Source organism: Miniopterus schreibersii (assembly GCF_964146895.1).
Source record: "Miniopterus schreibersii genome assembly, chromosome: 11".
NCBI lineage: Eukaryota > Metazoa > Chordata > Mammalia > Chiroptera > Miniopteridae > Miniopterus > Miniopterus schreibersii.
This window is the reverse complement of record NC_138111.1, coordinates 43883499-43904310: the sequence shown is the minus strand read 5'-3', so window position 1 is coordinate 43904310 and position 20812 is coordinate 43883499. Positions and strand designations below refer to the sequence as shown.

At 44.5% G+C, this 20812-nt stretch overlaps 1 protein-coding gene across 4 annotated transcripts in view; it reads left to right on the top strand.

Moving 5' to 3' along the window:
• GLIS3 (GLIS family zinc finger 3) overlaps window positions 1–19219 on the top strand; it is a 408840-nt gene extending 389621 nt beyond the window's left edge. For all 4 annotated transcript variants that reach the window (XM_081150561.1, XM_081150560.1, XM_081150562.1 and 1 more), the window contains 2 exons: window positions 13921–14103; window positions 14924–19219. In XM_081150561.1, coding sequence (XP_081006687.1) covers window positions 13921–14103; window positions 14924–15060 — 320 coding nt within the window. In that variant the 3' untranslated portion in view covers window positions 15061–19219. The remainder of the gene's footprint in view (window positions 1–13920; window positions 14104–14923) is intronic.
• The last annotated feature ends 1593 nt before the right edge of the window (window positions 19220–20812 follow it).

The window sequence follows — 20812 nt, the reverse complement described above, 5'->3', positions numbered from 1 at the left end:
GTGTGTGAGTGCGTGTGTGTGCGTGTGTGCGTGTGTGTGTGTTCATCCTCTTATGTGCCACGTTTACTCAAGCACATGCATGGGGGTGGGGAGAGGGCTGATTACTGAATTAGCAAACCAGGGTTACTGGATTCTTAGCACCCATCATTAAGTACAGGTTAAATTTTTTTTTCACTTTCTAATTAACAAAGAAAAACCTTACCTATTCATTTTTTAAGTGCTTAGGGTACTTAATTATAAAGAGTTTAAGTCCCCTCCCAGCCTTATGCTCACCTCAATTTCACTGCCCAAATGGCTGTTAAGATGGTACATTTTTAGACCTCTTCAGATGCTTACAGAAATGAAATATATGTGTGTGTGTGTACTGACATATACTTGTGTGTGTATAAGTACATACCTACACGCCCTGTTATAAAAATGGATGCATGTTCTATATTTTATAACTTACTTTTCTATTAATAAGATACATGCTTTTGCTTTATTGGTCAATGTATATAGGTCAACTCCTTTTTAAAAAAAGGTTGTATAGTACTTACAGGAACATAATCATTTCCGTATTGATAGAAATTTATATTTTTATTTTTTGCTTTTACTAACAATGCTATGTTAAATGGCCTTATGTACGTACATATGTGTGTTTACACAAACACTCTCACACATATATATGTCTTTGCACACTTTCTCTAGGAAATATTTCTGAAAGAGATACTGCTTGGTTAATAGGTATGCACCTTTTAAAGTTCGATAGGTACTGGCATAATTTCATTCTCAAAGGAAATACCAGCTCAAACTCTCATCGGCAGTGCATTAGAGTTCCCATTTCCCCACACTAGATACTGTCAGTCATTTTAATTCCTGTCAGTTTGTACAACAAAGTTGTTTGGATTTTTTCCTTTGGTTAATAATGTGATTGAGCATCTTTTCATATTTTTATTGAGCACTAAAGGTAGTTTAGTTATAACAGGGATTAAGTAACAGGAACCGCTACTTGGGTATTTATATTATGATTACGCAGTTTGCCTGTTCTGTCACCCTGCCAGTCAAGTTGCGTCCCATGCAACATGTATATGTTTTCTTAATTGAAAGTCAAAAACGTATTGAAGAGAAGGAAAATATCCAGAAAATTTCTGTGCAATTGACTCTCATGACTTCTCTGTCAGTTTACTTAAAAACACCTCTAGTAAAGTGTTCCATGAACATTATGACAGATTTGTGCTTTTTCACTCTTCGGGGGGAAGTAATGACATATCTTCCAGAAGCAAATGTTCTCTCTTACATCTGAAACTCATGAAGTTTAGCCTCTAATGTGTGCCACTCTTAAAATCAAGTTAAATATTTTCTTATAATTTTATTTTAAGCATCGTTCTGCTGGACTCTTCAAGGACGGACACATTAATGGGAATCTGTGTCTTATAATTCTTGGAATTTTAGTTGGAACTTTCCTTATAAATATGATAAGCAATGGATGGTTTAGAAGAAAAATAATGTGGATAGCTGTGGGTGGAGTTTCCTTAAAATAAAGGAAAAAATTCCCCACGTCGGGACCATCTGTGTTACAGGTAACAAGGCCACTGTGTTCACTGAACAGAACAGTTGAACACTAGACCTGGCTTGATCTGCGCCCATTCAGATCATCTGGGCCCAGACTATGCTGCTAAACAATCCCAGTTTTCTTAGAATTTCTAGTTGGTTTACTTACAATTTTGAGTGCTCTTTCTGATCACAGAAGCTCTCCCTCTCTAACCAGATTGTTCTGACTAAACTTTCCATTTCATTCTTTGGCAAGGTCTTTGAGACCTAGACCTTATAAGATGCAAGTCTATTGAAGTAAAAACATTCAGGCATTTTTCTAGATCATTTAAGTGTAACAGTCAGCCCCTCCCCTCCATTATTTCTCCACCAAACCCAATCTTATATCACATTCCGAAGTAAAACCTTTACTTCAAGTTCTTAAATTTCCTCATCATTATGGTAAAATGATTCATGGGATCTGAATTAGTTAAGTAGTTACCGAAGCACTTTTGCATCATGGATCTAGGCCAACGCAGCGTTTTTATCAATACCATTGATAACACCTACATTTATATTATGATATGTGTTTTATAAATTACTCTTAGGGACAAAATTTTTATCAGTTGTTGATAACTATAAAAAAATGTTCATAGTAAAATATTTGTTGGATAAATATCTGAATCCTCATTATAACTTTGTGAAGAAAGTAGGACGTATATTTCTGCCCCTATTTCGAGGTGAAACTCAGAGTAGTTAAGTTCCCCGACCTTAGGATGGGTTCCTAAAAAGAGCACAAGGTGTTCTGTGGATGAGAGGAGTTGCTTAATTCTCCTGCCCACTCTTTTTCCTCTTCAGGCTCAGTGGCCTCTCTGGCATCCAGCAGAAAAGGGTGACTTGGAGCAACAGAACCCTCCAGGTCAACAGGACAGGCCCTGTCATGTTTGCATCATCTTTGATTCTCCCTCCGTTAAAAAAAATCAGCGATAGAAAGGGAAGTCACTTTATTTTTCTGAAACTCGGGTGGACTATTGTGTATAAGGTTCATAGATCAGAATCTTTGAGCTCAGTTGCACTCTCACCATGAGCATTTTCACTAAAGCCTCTAGCTGTGGGTGTCATTCACTCATTCATTTATTCATTCTCACATATTCAGCTCCTGGTATGTGCCAGGTCCTGTTTTGGATGCTGTCTCTATACCAGTAGAGAAAACAGACAAAAGCTCCTGCCTTCCCTGAGTTTATATGTAAGGGGTGATTCTTGGCAAGTAAAGCCTTTGAACTCAACAGTGAGAGAATATTCCTCCTGGTCTGCATGTAGGCAGGGATCTTTTGATCTTTGTATTCCCTGTAGCACCTTAGCACATTTTGAGATGCATAATACAAACTTAAAAACCAAGGGTTTGGTGTGCAGTGGAATGAGAGGAAGCAAGGAAGGAAGGGCCCTGTCTTCTAGACACACCCACCAGAGCACGACCCCCAGGTGGCAGTGGGAGGAAGTCTTTCTACCTGGAGGAGTGGAACGAAGACAAAAGGTCATAAATTGGGTTGTCCGGATTAGTGGTCAGTGTCCACAAGGCCTAACAAGATAAAAAGGCAAGTTTCCTGGAAACCAGAATGTCCTGGGTTCCAGTGATATTCTTCAGGTTTCACCAGTGCAATGTCCACTCTGGTATCTCAAACCCACTTATATAGATTTCTGTAGTCTTTTACTTCAAGCCCAGTTTCATCTGTGTAACATTCTGGATAGTAGATTTTAGAGAGGTGTAAGAGTATGTAACAGAGACTTAGCTATGAGGCAGAGGCTCAGTGGAAGAAGTAATCAAACTATTGGGGCCCACTCTTCCGGAGATTAGAGTGCTGGAAAATTATATAATCATAGACTTGGATTCGGAGAAGCAAGAAGTCACCTTCTTACAGGAGTGGATATAATGTGGGAGTTTGGTTACAGCTAGACAACAGAAGTCTAGGCCACAAGATCAGCATGGGGACAAAGTAAGACCAATACTTCTGAGTCACTCTAATGAGGCCCTATGATTTCACCTTGACCAAGAACTTACTTGTAAGAGAAAGGCACTGTGCTGGGGAGGGATCCTGATCCATATCTGCTGAGAGTATAATTCAAGATGACTTTATTACACTCATCAAAGCTTTATCCCCAAGGAGCTCCATGGTAAGTAGAAAGGGCTGGGGAAGAGCCCAGGGGGAAGAGATGCCCATCAGAAGAGTTCTCCTTCATTTCAAGTGAAATCTAAGCTGTTCTGTTTTTTCCTATTGAGATTTTATTTAGAAAACTTTCAAATGATTGAAAATCATCTAAAGGTGTTCTGAGCGTCTCTCAACCTTTCATATAAGGATTACCTTATTAAACATGCAGGTTTCCAGGTCCTCTACCCAGAGATTCTGATTCACTGAGTCTGCTGCAGAGCCAAGGTGGGGCTGATGCTGTGGCCTCCGCTGTAGGAATCACTGGCCTAGCCCTAAGTGTAGGACTCGGTGCACCCTCACAGGGTTTCCCAATCAGAGATGGCCCAAAGGAAGCCATTGGCCCATGGCTGAGGAAGTAGCTACTTTCTGTCTTGCTCCTCCTGTTAGGTCTTGGGGAAGTCCTATAATGTAGAACAACCTAAACACTGCAGAGAACCAGGATGGCTCTCACAGACCCCAGGGGCTGCTGCAGCACTTCTTTGTAACATCCCTTTAAGTCTCTGTCTGGAACCCTCTTTTCTGCCAAATCTTTTTTACAGCAGAGTTTGCTTAGAAGGACAAGGGTGGATATAGTTAAATCCCCATTCTTTGCCATGCTCCCTTGTTCTGCTTTAGGCCCAAGTAGCCCCTGAATTAAAGGATTGCTTGTGAGCCTTATAGACAGAGCTCCATACAGTCATGGGCAGAGCTACCTTTGTACTCAAAGAAGGTAGGATAAGTAACACCCGGCTTATAATGAGACAGTGGGAGCTATAATTATCAGTGCTTTACTGTTTGTAAAATATTTTTACACTCTTTATTTCATTTGCTCTTTGTAGCCACCCAGTAGTAATCTATAACAGCAACAGAGTGGCTCCTGCTCATCGAGAAATTCCCAACTCATTCTTATCAACCTTCACTAGTGACCAAAGCGTTCACCTCACACGGCCCTCAGACACAGACTGTCCAAGTCCTCCACCTTCCATTCCAGGCACTACCTGTATCTAGAATTTATGAGTCACAGGGAATGGTGGGCAGATGATGGCGTGTGGGTGACAACTCATGGGAAACTGGGCACTAACTCTCCTTCCCTTTGTTCCCTATGCTACTGCTGCTTCTTACTATGAGGACTATGGGTTATTATTATCTCCTTTTATAAAGGGGGATTCATAGGCTCAGAGAGGCTGTGGTCTCCCCCTGGGCCACACAGCCAGTAAGGGACAAAGCTGGCTTTCAAATCCATCAGACTCCATGGGTCTCCTGGCTTTGAAAGTCTCTATTCTATGTAATTTCCAAATGTACATTATCACTGTCAGGATTCACTGAACCATTTTACTATAACTGTACGTACCCACACATGGCAATTACTGAGACACATTGCAATTAGTCTACTTTGGCAGCTTATCATTTTGAGAATTTGGAAGCCATAGGCCACCACGCATTAGGGTTTTCGGTGGGTTGGGGATTTTTAAATGAAAATCAATTACATCTTATAACCAAGATTATTTTACACATGCCTTTCTCCTCACTCTGCTTTCCCCATTTCCTTCTGCTCCATTTCAGCCACACGCACTGCCTGCTCCCGCCTCCTTCCTCAAACCTATGCAGACATGAGTAGCAGACCCTCTCCCTCTTCCCATGCCCCACCCCGAGGAATGAGTATACAGCTCCCTCTGGCTCACAGAGATTCAGGCTGTGAGGAGCACAGGAGGAGAGCCCCCAGGGTGTTCAGAGCACATCTTGCTGTGGCCTGCGAGCTGGCAGCAGAAGCTCCGCATGAAAATGGCCCTGCTTCTTGGAACCAAGTGGACTTTTCTCACTAGGAGCCCTCTGACTGAGGGCAAGGGGACCAGGCACGTGCTCCAGGGGTCGGCTTTTGAACCACTGTCACGGGGCGCTTTGCGTAGGGATGCGCCCAAATGGAATTTTAAGGGTTATTATTTCCATTATTTTCCTCTTTCTCAGTACAGTAGTTGCTTAAATGTCAGTTGTAAATAGCTCGAGTGCTGTGCAAGCTGGTTCAGTTCTGAGCCCGAATTAAAATCTGTCTTCTTCACACAGTCTGTGAGCTGTTCCTGCAGCTTCCCCATTTATAGACTGTATGAAAATGAAGAGACAGTTTCTCCACCATTCACGGGGAGGAAGCTGAGTGGAGTTCTAGCCAGATAAGACCTGGATGGTGTTGATGGCCAAGACCAGGAGCCAAGACAAAAACAAAAACAAGACAATCACATTGTGGCGATTTCACTTGTAAGAGTAGTATCCTTAAGGGTGGTGGATGCTGAGAGAGAAATTGCTTAAGAATGGCTCATGCCCTGGCCAGTGTGTCTCAGCTGGTTGGAGCATGGTCCTGTGCAGTGAAGAGTCCTGGGTTTGATTCCTGGTCAAGGCAGATACCCAGGCAGGTGCATACAGGAGGCAACGGATTTATTGATGTTTCTCACATCAATGTTTCTCTCTCTCCCTCTCTCTCTAAAATAAAAGTTTTAAAAAATGAAAAAGAATGGCTTGTGCATCTATAAATACTTACAAGCTTTTCATGGTATTGATGACTGCTGCAATTTACTGAGGGCCTCCTACATGCCAGGGAATGCACTAGATGCTTTTATAAACATTCTCATATATAATGTTTTTCACACTCTGTGAAATAGGTGTTTTAAAGGAAAATGAGACTCAAGAAGGGAAATAATTTATTCAGTGGCACTCAGTTGGTCAGTGGGTCACCCAGGATTCAAACCCAGATCCAAGTCGTTCATGCAATGGGTAAAAATGAAATCGTAAAAGAAATTTCCAAAATGTCCCTTTTTCTATTCTTGAGGGTTTTTAGAATTTTTCAGTGATTAGGGGATTTCATCCATTTTATTAATTCATTCAGTGTTTTCTTCCCTAATGAAAATATTTGTCCTTTATGGAAGGTTGATCCAGCCTGGATCTGGCCTGTGACCCAGCAGTGACTCAGCAAAAATGGCCAGATTTTGTTTATGCTGATTTGTTCCATGAGCTTTAGCCATAGGAACTATGTCACTAAACAGACCGGGGTCTGGGTCCTAGTTTTGAAACTTGGTAGCTATGAGGATTTGAGTAAGTTATTTTAACTTCTCCGTTTCTTTGTCTTCAAATTGAGGACAATATCACTTAACTCAAAAGTTATTGTGAGGATGATTTTCTATGTAAAATACAGTCCCTTCTCAGAGCAAGTCTTAGTTTTGTTCCTTCCGACAGAATTCTCTGAGTGGTGGGCATAACACTAACCAAAATGTTCTCTGAAAATTCCAAAGCAAGGAGACTGCAAATAAGAAAGCTCTGGACTGAGCAGGAGGTTATAGGATGGCTGTTTTAGTTCTGCTTCCCATCTGTTTTCAGATAAAGGCTCGATCCATGAATCATTTCAAATATCTGGATGTTTGGAAGGATTACAATGGTTGTATGAATTTTCCACTTTTCTCTTATTTGCACGGTATCATATAAACAAAGTGTTGGTTATAACGGCAAGGGATTCCAAAGCTCCTCTGTCACCTGCGTGCAAGACAGGAATATCAGATGCTATCTAAGGAGGAAGCGTAAAGAGTTTTCTCATACTAAGGTACCATGTGAGTAGGAAGTGTGTGATTGCCGGGCCTTTCTCTGAGTAAAATTGGAATGCATAAAATCAGGGTAAAAAGATATAACCCCAAAGACCCTATTCTTAGGGCCTTGAGGAGCTTTTCCAACACATTACCTACGTGTTCCTCTTTCGTCTCATTGGCTTGTGTCATGGATTACACACGGTATTCAAAGGGGCTGGTTCAAGGCCCCCAGAGAGTAGGGGGTAATCCACAGGGAGCCAGAGAGTGTTGGAGAAGAAGAGATTAGTGAGTCAAGGGGAGCAGGGTCGCGTGTCTTCTCACATACCCCCGTCTCTGGAGCTCTCTGATTTACGTCCTTCTGTCCATCACTCGGGCTTATCCATGCCCTGCATGTGCAGCGTTACATGGCTGAGGCCGAAAACTCTACGCTTCCTAAAGTAACCTGCAAAATTACAGTCGCTGCTGAAAAAGTCATGAAGCTCGTAAATATACATCCTTCCTTCTTCTTGGCTGGCAAACCACTGTACCTCCAAGAAGCTGAGGCCCTGCCAGCTCTGCCTCTGCCACTGGGATCTGCTACCCAGGCACCGCTCGGCCAGGGCTGGTCCCCAGCGGAGCCGTGAGGTGGCCTCCTAATTATACCTGCTGTCGCAGGACAGGGCCGACAGGGCCAAACAAATGCAGCCACAGCCAACACTCTTCTTTTTCTTTAAAGATTTGTTACTGATTTTTTAGAAAGGCAGGGAGAGGGGGAGAGAGAAACATCAACAAGAGAGAGAGAAACATCGATCGGCTGCCTCCTGCACGACATCCCTGACCAGGGATCGAGCCTGCAACCCGGGCATGTGCCACCTGATTGGGAATTGAGCTGGCAACCCTTCCGTGCAGGGGACAACCCCCAACCAACTGAGCCACACTGGCCAGGGCCAACACTCTTCTTAAAAAGTTTGCAGACTACCCAAACTTCTTTCCTATTGGTTCCTTTTTTTTCTCTTCCTGCCTTGAATGTATTCTGGAGGAAAAAGTTGTGTCACTCTAGATCCCTTAAAGAAAATTCCTCTTTATGGTGATACGTAGTATGAAATTGTTACTTGGTTTCTCATTTATATGTTTATCTTTCTTTTTCACTCAAACATACACTCCAAGAAGGCACGGAGCATGTTTTATTCATCACTGAGTCCCAGCACTTGAGTGAGTGCTTAGTAAACTGTCGTCGAGTGAATGAAAGCTTAAAAGTTGGGCTGCTTGTGTTATTAGAACAGGGAAAGGAAAGCACAGAGGAGCAGTTACAGGGTGCTAACTCCGTGCCAGTTCGCGCTCGGCATTTGCGTGGATCATCTCCTGTAATCCTCTTTATCTGTGCAGTTGCCTCATGAAGTAGATATTGTGAATGCCCCATCTTACAAAAATACAACAGCGAAGTCAAGCACATGCCTTAGTCCATGTTTCGTCTGGAAGGCCAAGGGAAAGGTGACTCCTGAGGTTTGGGCAGTGGCTGAACATCACAGCGCTTGGCCAGGAATCTGGAAACGGCGCACTCGGATCCCACGGGAGTTGAAGGGTTTCCCCATCTGAAGATATCGAGGGATCTTGGGAAGTGAGCGCTCCTGGCATTGTTTCCGTGGATCCTCACAAAGGATCTTGCCAGGCCCGATCGGGGTACAGCCTGGTTGGGGAAGTAGTTCCGGGCAACCTTCCTGACGGTCTGCACGTGGGACGTCTGCATCTGTAAGTGGTCATCATGGCCCAGGCAGCACTCACCTCAGGGAAGGACCAGCCTGTTGTCCATCCAGCACTTTTCCTGGTGCCGAATTTGGTGGTGGTTCCCAGCCTCACCGTAGAGAACAAACCCATCTGTTACATGAACAAACCCACTGGGGTGACGGCTCCTGACACAGCACCTTGACAAGGTTCAGGCTGAGGGTGTTTCTCTCCATCCGTGTGAGTAGCAGTTGGGTAGAGCCTCCGAGTTGAATGCTCCTCCACCATCATAGCTCTACTTGTCATAGCAGCGGGCACGGTGCCCTCAGCTCACAGCCTGCAGGGAAGTGGGTGACATGTTTCCCTTTGCTTCTCCTACTTCCAGAAGTGAAAGTGGTTTCTCCAGGAGAGCTGAAATGCCCTGGAGGTTCAGTTTAAACAATGCTCATCAGCCCTCTTGAGGGTTGCCAGTCGGGTGACCATTATTGACTGATTGATACATTCTTACTGCAGTTCCTTCCATAAAGATTGGAGTGGTAAACTTGTAAGGAAAAAATAAATGTAATAAAGAGTCTAATGTACTTCCTCTCTTGAAGGCCAGGTCTAAGAAGCATTATCTGGCTTTTATTTGAACTCTTGATGGGTCATGCATTTTTCCTTCAGGAATTTAATCAGAAACATTCCTGAAACAAAGCCTGCTCACCCTGGGAATGCAGATTGTCCCAGATATGGGCTGTCCAGTACAGTAGCCAGGAACCACATGTGGTTATTTAAATGCGAATTAATTAAAATTAAATACAATTTAAAAGTCAGCTCCTCAGTCACACTAGCCACATCTCCGGTGCTCGGGGACCACATGCAGCTACTGTACTGGACAGTGAGATACAGATCATTTCCACATCACAGAAAGTTCTGTTGGACGATGCTGCCCTGGAGACTCCCCTTCCATTATCACAGTCAGTCACGCAATTCCTTGCTCCTCTAACTTCCCCCACGCCCCTTCCACTCGGGGAAGGAAACCCACACCCAGATGCACGGGGCTGCTTTATCATCATTTGCAGAAGGAATGACCGTGAACTCCCCATCTAACCTATCCACGTAGAGACATCAGTGACCCCATGTGACAAAGTAAAGAGGGAGGGGATTTTAAGAATGAATTTTAATAATACGTGAAGCTCATAGATGATATTAGGGGAGAAAACAGGATGCAAAACATTAAGTGTAACATTCCAGTTTTGTGCATATATGTCTGGCCATATCTGAATTGTGGAAATAAACATAATCTTTCCTTTCTTTGTTTATACCAATTCTGCATTTTCTAGTTGGTATAATTAATTCCTAATATTTTTATAGTTAGAGAAACAAGTTCATTTTTAGAAGGAAATAAAAAACTTCCCAAAATTTACAAGAAGAGAGGAATGATTCCCCTTGACCTCCAGGAGCTGCGGCTTGGGTAGAATCTGTTTATCTGCACATCGCTCCCCCCCACGCCCAGTCCACCCCATCCCTCCATTCTTGGAGGTAAAATACCTCCTAAAATGGGGGAGGAGTGATTGTATCACTAAATGGGACAACATTTACTGGCAACCCGAATTCACGTGTGCATTCTCACGCTGTTACACATGTGCGTGTTCTCACTCTGGCTGCGTTATCAACCCTGGAGGGCAAGGTGCCGCCTTCCGTTTCTGCGGTCTCTCCGGCAGGACCGTGATCAGCATCTGATAACCACCACTGACTTGCTGACTGACAGATTGGCTCGGCCTTGCCATCGCTCTTACGTTTTTATGCTCACGAAATGTGTTAACATCTTGCCTCGTTTTGCTTTGGGTCCGAAAGGTAGTGTCTCTTCCAAATTTACTATGTGAAATCCAACAGCTGGAATACAGGAGCCATTCATCAAAAAAAAAATTTAAAAAAAATGAGTTAGTCTTTTTCTCAGTTTGTGTGTGGCAAGACCCTAATAGAATTTTTTAAAATTTCATTAGTTTTATGGAAATAGCACTGGGAAGAGAATGTGAAAGCCCTTTGATTTGAGTGACCACAGCCATCCACACCAGTGTTTTTGGCATCTCTAGTAACTGGCTTCTTGGAGGGAGGGATTTAATAAAGAGGATTTTCTTTCCCCGAGTTGGCTGTGAGAGTGATAAAACATGCTTGCTGGGCCATTCTGGTTTCGACTATTTCTCGTGTCAGCCAAGACACCCACAGGCAGGAATTTAAGTCCACTCTGCCCTCTCGCTCAGCTCCAGATGGACAGGGGAAAACTAGGAAACGGAGCCCAGAATGTTGGGTTTAATATTTAACTTCGCCAGGTGTGTTTCGCTGCATCACAGACCTTTTATACTCTTAACACATCACAGCGCTCAAATGTAGACTGAAGCCATATGACGCTTCTGCTCGCTCGTAGAAGCGTGAGAGAAGGTAGGAAAGGGAGGATGGGTCAGTTTTCACAAAAGGCAGGAGGATGTCTCCATCCTGTACCTGACACACCTGAATGAATAATGTCCCTGGTCAGGGAGATGGGGGAGTCCAATGAAAATGTCTTCTCTTCTTGGAAGAGGAACATTACACGGAGGAATGCTATCAGGGAGTTTGTGGGGGACAGATTTAGCAGAGCAAGCATCGGGGTAAATAGCAAATGTTGTCTGTTTGACTTAGGAGACATTACATCCTAATAAACGAGCCAGGATGGTTCACGGTGATGTTTTCTTCCTGGTGGGTCTGCCATGCTTGCATGTGCTTGGCCACCAGGGACCCAAAGTCATGATCAGTTCAAGGAACCTCGCAGACCACAAAGCCGCACATCCCGGGTTGTTCAAACCACTCAAACTTGTTGCGGTTTTGAGACCGCACTTGGTGAGTGAAGAAATCAGGATGTGTGTCAATTAGTGCAGGACCTGGGAACCAGCATCAGCAAGAGGTATAGGGCTCAGGACCCCAGAGGGCCAGGAATGTTCCCGAGGATTCTACCTGGGAACCGTACAGGAGCCCCCTTGCCCACTGCTGTGTTTATTCTTACATTTGGTTATTGCTGAAGGACTTACTGCCTTTTTGAAAACTTTATATCTCTTAATAACTGTTTTTTATTTTTAAGAACTATATTATTGTAAAATAATTCTACTTTTTTATTTTCCTTATTTAGCAAACATTATATAAATTACATTATTAAAATAGATATTATATAAATATTAATCACATAATCACATTATTAGGTTATATGATATATAAATAATCATTTAATTTTTCATAATTCAGTGAGGTGTAGGTACTACATTTAACTCCACTTACAAACTGGAAAACGAAAACACTAAGAGGCTAAGTAATTCATCAAGACTGCACAATAAGTAAGTCATTGAACTAGGATTTGTATCCAGAAAATCCGGCTCCAGAGTACTCACTCTTCATCACTATTAAAATTCAGAAAAATATAAAGCAAAAAAGAAAAGAAAAAAAAAGACAGCTACAGCTATGTTGCCTTGAGACTACCCTGTACACAGACTTCCACGTAACTGAGCCCAGTCTCCATATTCAGCTTTGTATCTTGGCTTTTTTCCAGCTGAACATTATAATAGTTAAAAATTCCTTATAAATACTGTTTTAATGGCTACTTAATATTCCCATCAGGTAAATGTAACACTATTTGCTTAACCATTCTCTTAGGGTTACCGTTTTGGCTCTTCAATTTTCTATTATGACAGCTAGCACTGGGATGACTGTCTGTGCAGAATTTCTTCTTTGGACTATGCTTTTAGGATACATTCTCAGAAGTAACAGTTTTATATCCAAGAGTATGAACACTTTTCGGGTTCTAGATACAGATTGTCAAATTGTTTTCCAAAAGGCTGATATCCTTGCCGCGTCTGCAGCACTGTGCAGAAGTGACATGTTCACCAGTCTCATGCTGGCATGGAGACTGATTGTTAGAAGTCTTCACTAATGTGATGGGTAGAATATAGTATTTTATCATCGCCTTGATTTTGTTTCTTTGATGGCTAGATGACTGACAATTTGTCCATATTGGTTGATCAATTATATGAGTATTTGAAAGGTCTGTTCACATTTTACATTTGAGGAAACACAATGAAATGGTGTTTATAGCACAACCACGACTCTCCCTTCAGTAGAGTATCAAATGAAGATTTTGTTATTATATTTTCAAAGCATCCTGTACTTCAAGAAAGTAATCCATGGGCCCAAATTTACCATGAGGCAAAGAGGAAAAAGGAAAAAGAAGGTGTGGAAGGTTATACAAAAGGGCCTTATCGGATCCCAAGGAAAACTCCATTAAGTGACCCCCCAAAATTGAAAGAGATAAAGGAAACATGATTAGCAAAATGTCGATGATTATTTCCAAATAGTAAGAAATCTTTCCATGTGTTTCTTCATTATACTATTTGTTCACTTTCAGTTTTCCCATTCATTGAAGAGGTCAACCATAATCATAGCTGAATAAATTGCAGTGATCCAGCTGTGGGATACTATGTACCTATTCAGAATAATGAGGCAGGTAGAAATGTGCATGCGTTTGTCTGTTAGACGGACGGGTGAACGAAAACATTCTTCAGATTTTTACTGAATGTGAAAAAGAGAATATAGGATAAGGGAAGTTAAGGAAGATGTGCTCAAAATCCAGCCTGGGCAGGATTGTCCTCTGAAGGTCAGGCCTTTGGCCCAGGACTCTTCGGAGAGTCTAGGGAAAGTAAGGTGCCCTTCAGCTTCGGGTACTAGAGCAGGAATAAAACTTTCATAAGCCAGCAAACTTTGAAAGCCCCTGAAGGTGACAGAGCATCTGCCCAAATGGTGCATTGCAGATGCTTGCTTAGAAGGTTTCACAGGTGAGCTTAAGGGTTAAAGGCACCTTGTCATGTGACTCTAGGGTGAGTGAGGGGCGAGCTGGGTTGGAACGGTCTTCGGAAGTTGTGCCTTGCAGTAGCTCAATGCCATGCTTGCATTTTCAGGATTTTACGGGCAGCTGCAGACATTCTGCCCCCCACATTACCCCGACTCCCAGAGAACCGTGCCGCCCAGCAGCTCCTGCAGCGTGGTGCCTTCCTTCGAGGACTACCTGGTCCCCACGTCCATGGGCCAGGCTGGCTTTGACGTTTTCCACAGAGCCTTCTCAACTCACTCGGGCATTACAGGTGTGTTGGCGTCTGTGACTGAGGAACCTGGGCAGACTGGCAGGAGAGACCAGTTGGGTTTCCCATGACTGGCTGGGCTAGACTTGACCCGGCACGTGGCTGCATCAAATCCTGTCGAATCTACCCCTGAAATGTCTCTCTTCTTCACCTTTCTCTCCAGCCCCACTTTCAACACCCTAGTCCAGGTGCCATCGTGTCTGTCCCGGACAATGGAAACAGCCTTCCAGGGAGTCTCCATACATCAGCTCCTATCTTTACCATTCTGCCTTTCATGCTACCATATGCCTTCCAGAAATGAAGGATAAAATAAGTGATTTTTCTGTTCAAATACCTTACCTAACGTCCAGTAGCCTAGTAAAGTCCACTCTCCTGAGCATGGCATTCAAAGCCCCTGTGAGTGAGGCCTGATGAGGCTTCGCAGACCTCCTTCACCTGTTTCCCTCGACCTGCTCTGCACCTGAGCTTCGCCCTCACACTGGGCCCCACGTGCCCCTCCCTCTGTGTCTTTTCTCCCTGTTTCCTCCTGGAACTTTTTTCAAACCCTTCCATCTGTAAGAATTCCAGCCTTCTTTAGGACTCAATATTACCTCTTTTTGAGACCCCCTTCCCCCTTCCCCGGGACACTCCGCTTTTACTTACACTCGGCCTATACTTTGTGCCCAGACTTACTTTGGCCATCTGTCTGTCTGCACCTCAGACTTCTCTTCCACTAAGGTGCCTGAGGACAGAGACCTGCTAAAGGGCCTTGGTCAGTGCAGTCACCTCATGCACACTAGTGGGGTGCGAGGCAGGAGTTGACGTGTGTGTGTGTTCTCTGCAGTGTACGATTTGCCTTCGGCTTCCTCAAGCCTCTTCGGAGAGTCCATCCGCAGTGGGCCCGAAGACACCACGTTCCTGCAGATCAGCGCCATGGACCGCTGTCCTAGCCAGCTCTCCTCTGTCTATACGGAAGGCTAACCCGGCCTCCACGACCACCGGCATCCAGAACCCTTTGTTGCTTGCCACCTTTCGTTGTGTTCATGCCCTCACAGACTGCACGGAAAGGGTGGCAGCCGAATCCGCGGGACCTGCCGAGTCACAGACGTGCCCTGGAGGGTGGCGGGGCTGGATGGTCAGAGCTGGACTTCGCAGGAATGTTTGCATTTGCTCCCTGCTCTCTCTGGGTTGGCTGGTGACCAGCAGGACTGTCTTTTCAAAGGGAATTTAGACTCTCGCTCTACCAGACACCTGTTACTTCCTGGCTGTCAACCCTCAAAAGACACCAATGAAGTGACGTCCATGTGAAAATGTGGTTTGGGGATCGCCCTCGCTGAAAACCCCAAGTAGAGGACAGTACCAATGGCCAGAGGCACAGGGAACTGCCTCGCCCATGCCCATCCTCACCGCTGGCCGACACCCAGCCAGGCGCACAGGAAACCAGGTCCATAGCACAGGGGGAGCCCCGGTTCCAGCACCAGCCTGGATTCCAGGGAGCTGGCTGCTCTCCTCTCCTCTTCGATATTCCCGTGCTAACCAATTGCTTTCAGTGTTTCTCCAAAAACAAAGTAAGGAGGTTCTGTCAAGTACAGTCCCTTGAAACGCACTATAACTTGTTTTATATTCCAGAAACCTCTCTTAGTTCCTTCATTTTAAAGACTTGTTATTGACATCTACTCTAAAAGGAAAAAAATATTTAGAAGGCTGTTTTTTGGATGCAAAAATTATTTTAATCACCCCAGCTGCATACGTTTTGCCACAGCTGCGTAGCTCCGCCTGGCCACACCTCACAGCACCTGTGAGCACTCCCGGGATGTTAGTTTTGCATTTAGCGAAGGCTACCTGAGGGAAACGGGGTGGGCACACCCACTTCCCAGTGTTGTAGCAGGAACCAGAGAGGGTTAGCTGTTCGGCAAATCCACCTCAGTGACCTTGTTCAAAGCAAAAGGTCGTGTTACTGGTTCACCATGGCTTCTGCTCTGGTGCTCTGCCCAGAGACGTGCGAGATGATGTGAGCACAGGGACCCACCAAGTTATGTTCCTAGGTTTTCTTGGGAAACCAAACTAGAGATGCCCTATGTCCAGTTATTTTGCACAGCCTCTGCTCACCTCACCATCTGTCTGTCTGTCTCCCCCCTGTACTTTTCTCCCTCCCTCGTCCTGACTGTGATTCAGACATGCCCACCACCCACCATTGTCTGACCATCAGCTCTTAGCAAGGTCCGACCCCAGGCAGGTAGAGGAAACTGCTGGAAAGGTGGGCAGAACAAGACAACCTTGTTTTCTGAAACTGTGGTGTGCGGGCCTTGGATTTTCACAGAGCACTTGGCCATTTGACATCAAGCCTGAAGAGGAAGCCATTTTCCTTGGCACCTTTACAAAGCTTTAAAAAGATCTTGAGTCCGATGGCCTAGGCTGTAAAAATGAGCCAGGCCCCCAAAGACACTCAGTAAATTCTGACATTCCAGTAGTCACATTTCACGCTTTCTTTCTTGCTCTCTTTAAAAATGTTTTCTGAGCAATGAAACAATACTGTTTGTCAAACAGAAATAATTACACTCTTCAATAAGACAATTAAACAGCTTGGGGTCAGACTTGGGACCCAGTGACAGTTGTAGCCTGACAGATGGGTCCTTCCAGTCCGGCTGCGCAGTCAGTAATGTTCTGCCAGCTTCCGGACTTCATTCAAACATGTGGTAAAATAAGGTAAATACAGAACCAAGCGTGGGTCCGTTTTAACCGCACTTGGTCAATCTCGTTTCTCTGACTAGTGAGCTCTGATCTGAGAAAAGCCTTCATGCAGATGTCCAAGTCTCCACTTTACAAAAACCTGCTCTACTTTCTGAGAAGCTGCCCGTCAGGCTATCTCTCCTCACGAGCTCTCAGACTGCATGTAAAGCACCACTCTCCTTGCAGACTTGGTGGGCTGTGTCACTTGGCCTAAGCAAGGACACACGCGTACGAACGCTGGCATCCCTCCTGGGCCTTTGTCACACTCTGGGAAGAAAGGAATGGTTTTTAGAGACAGTCTGTCCATTCTTAATACTGAAGCCTTTATGAGGAGCTCAGATTGCATTTTATTTGTGTGATGAGAGGAAAAAGATGAGAAGGCAAGGTGATTACTACAGCTGATGTTGTCAGCCCTGCCTGTGGCCTTCTATACCTTAAAGTGGAAAGCGGGAGAGGAGACGGAGCCAGACGCTGAACCTCAGAAACCATGGGTGTCATCTCCTTTGGCTGGGAGAGATGCTCCTGTACCAGCCTCGGGTCGTTCTGTGGCCTCACAGTGGCCCTGCCCCTCTGGCCGGAGGGAGCCAGGCGGCGCCAGGCAGCAATAGCACCTACAGGGCCGCCTTCCTGGGCGGGGGTTCGGCAGGCCCCTCAGGAGGGCATTCCTGTTAGCCGAGGGCCGTGCAGGACGCAGGGCCCAGGGCCGCCCGCAATGCTGAGAGCCCCTCTCCCCTCTCGAGCCCTCAGTGCTTCCTGATGGCGCAGGTCTGAGCTGACGGCCTCGGCACAGGACGCTCAGGTTCCTTCTAGACTTCTTCACGCTCTCCTAGATCCCAGAATCTCACCTGACCTTCAGATTTGTTTCTCGCTTGCTTTCGCATTGCACAGGATTTATATATGCTTTCATCATTATGTTCATAGCAGTAAAAATGGAATGTTCACAGAGTTATTCCCTTCCATTTCTTGGCCTTTATAGTCTTGATATGTAACCATATTCATTAACATCCAAACAGAGATTGCCATCCCCCTTTTCTTAAGTAAAAACTGGTGCCTATGAAAACACACGCAGCCCAAAGCTAATTATCTTATTACACTAAAAAGGAGAAATCCGTATGCCTGGAGACATTTCATTTGCTGCATTCTCAGTTCCCTAAAGGGACTGCATCAAAGTGTCAGTTGTAATTCAGCCTCTGATCAGCTGTTAAGTATTATTTAAATATTTACTGTCCTGTGGGGCCCCTTTACCGATGTCTCCCCCAAATTACATGGGTGATTCTAAAACGGACAATAGGTCTTCAGTGGCTCGCAGCATAGTTTCCACCAGCAAAACCGAATGTTGGGGGTGGGCCGTAGCTTTCACCTTACCAGCTGTCGAGCGCATACGTGCACTAGAACAGAGGTAAAGGCTCATCTCCCCACCCAAGAACCTCGACTTTTCAGTTGCCTCTAAGTATTGGGAATAGTGATTGTAAATGTCTGATTTAATTATTTGGTGTTTTATTAGACTGTTTTGACCACGTCATTTTATAGCAGCATTTTTTAATGGCACTTTTTGTTGGTGGTGTGGAATTTCTGCGGTTACATTTTTTTTTTTTTTTGCAATGGATAAAGCAAAAAAAAAAAAAAAAAAACACCACTCATTGGAGAAATGGCGAGTGTAAAAAAGAAGAGATTTATTTTGTACAGACAGCAGAGCATCCTGTGTAATGTTGCTGACATAAAGCACTTTCGGGGGGAGAAGTGGAAATCTGTTTTCCATAAATCACGCAGACTCTTGTCCATAGTTATATACACTCACGTAGAGAAATGAACTGCATATATCATACTGGATATGGGGCCGATTTTACTCTAAGGGCACATCTGGTGCTTATTGTCATAAATCTTTTAAAGAATTAGGTACACTTTTTTTTCTATTAATATGTATAGTTTTGTGATTTGTCACAGTTATGTTTCATATAATCATAAGTTATTTTGTCTTGTTTCATGAAGTCCTTTTTTATGTCAAAAGTAAAATGAAGGGATTGTGCACTTGGTACACAATACAACTGGAAATAGAGGCTGTGCCCACCCGCCTGAAACCCTCCCTCAGCTGTCATTTCAAACATAAAGGCAACAACTGGTTTCTGTTTGTTTGTTTGTTTTATTATTTTGTTTTGTTTTACCATCCGCCTCCTTTATATTGGGATGGTAATTATAATTAAAAGCAGATGGGGTGGGGGAGGGAGTGTCCAAGGCCAGCTTTAAAATGCCGCGTTGCTTTGGGCCAGAGCTGCAGCCTGGATTTAATTATAGATATGAGGACGGAATGGCAGTAAAAATGAATGTGTCCCTGAATCCTTTACATGTTGGGAGTGTCCATAAATAAAACATGAAGTTTTATTTCATCAGATTTAATTAAAGCTTTTATACATGTTTTATTGGTTATCCTATTAATCCGCTTCACGAACTGGATAAATGTGTGCCAGGGTTTGGGGTTTATTTGTGCCTTTTCAGGGTAGTGCTACATCATGTTTCAGAAACGCCTGAGTGCTCCCGACCCCCAGGTGATAGGGTCTCCGCTTGCTGGCCATTAGCAGAGGGGGCGTTTTCTGTCCAGTTTTTCTAAAACCCTGTAGAGAAAGACACAAGCATCAGCTCCAGGTTAGCAGGTACCCTGACCCTTGCAGTCCTCTGATGTCCTGAAGGAGAAAGCGTCCCTCCCTGACCGTCTCCCTGATGCCTCGTCCTGTCCATGCTTCAGGCTTTGGGAGGCCACCTGACCCACCCGCTGTGATGACCGACCTTCCTCAGCGCCCATATGTGGGGGGCGGGGGAGAGGAGGTGGTCAGGATAGTCTCATACCTGGCTGTCCCGTTAGCCAAACACAAAGTCCAAAAGGTAACCACATCATCTCAAGGACCGTTCTTAGAACGTTGGCATTTCTCACTGCATGTTGCAGACCCAAGGATTACATTAAGGGAATACACAAAGCAGACGGGATGGTGGCTCCCATGCACTTGGCTCTGCAGGGTCCTGGGGGGCAGGTGTGGTTCAGGGTTTGGAGATGGAAATAGTGCTGATGGACACAAAGAGCTTCTCTGCTCCCTAAAAGGAGGCAGCTGGTGGGAGTTTAGTTGGTCCAACCTCTTTGGAGAATAGTTTGGCAATAACCGGTGGAGTTGAGGATATATACATCCTACAATTCAGCCATTCTGGACTTTTGCTTAAGTCAGTGAAGGTTCAGATACAAGATGTTCATAGCAATGCTATTCACAGTGGCCAAAAACTGGAAATGACCCCACTGTCCATCAACGGTAAAATCAATAAATGCACTGTGCCCAAGCAATGTGGAGGAATGCCGCGCAGCAGACACAGCGACAAAACTGCAGCAACGCCAGGGACTCGGGGCCCAGCCTCACTAACGATGCCGAGAGGGAGAGGCGGGTCACCAAAGCAAACACAGCGCTGTCCTGTTAGCATCCAGTTCAAAGCCAAGCAGAGTTCAACGGCATCAGTCCCCCTCATCCTGGGTTTCGCTTTCCACACTTTTAGTTACTGGCAGTCAACTGCTGTCCAAAAATATGAAATGGAAAATTCCAGAAATAAACAGTGAGCTGCTATCCCCAGCCAGCTTCCATCCGTGGGGTGTGGAGGAGGGGAGGTTTAAGTTTTAAATCTCGTGCTGCTCAGGAGGTCAGGAGTAGCCTCACGCTTCACCACAGCGTCTTCGTCTTCCACTTGAGTGTATCATCTCCAGTCATCACAAGGAGGTGAGTATAGTATATATAATACGACATTTTGAGAAAGAGAGCGAGCACATTCACAGAACTTTTATTGAAGTTTTTTTTATAACTTTTATTATTAGTTGTTAATACCTTACTGTGCCTAATTTATAAATGAAACTTTATCATAGGTATGTATGTGTAGGAAAAAACATAGCATATGTAGGGTTCAGTGTGATCTGTAGTTTTAGGCATCCTCTGGGGGTCTTGGAACATACTTCCTGTGGATGAAGCAGGGCTAC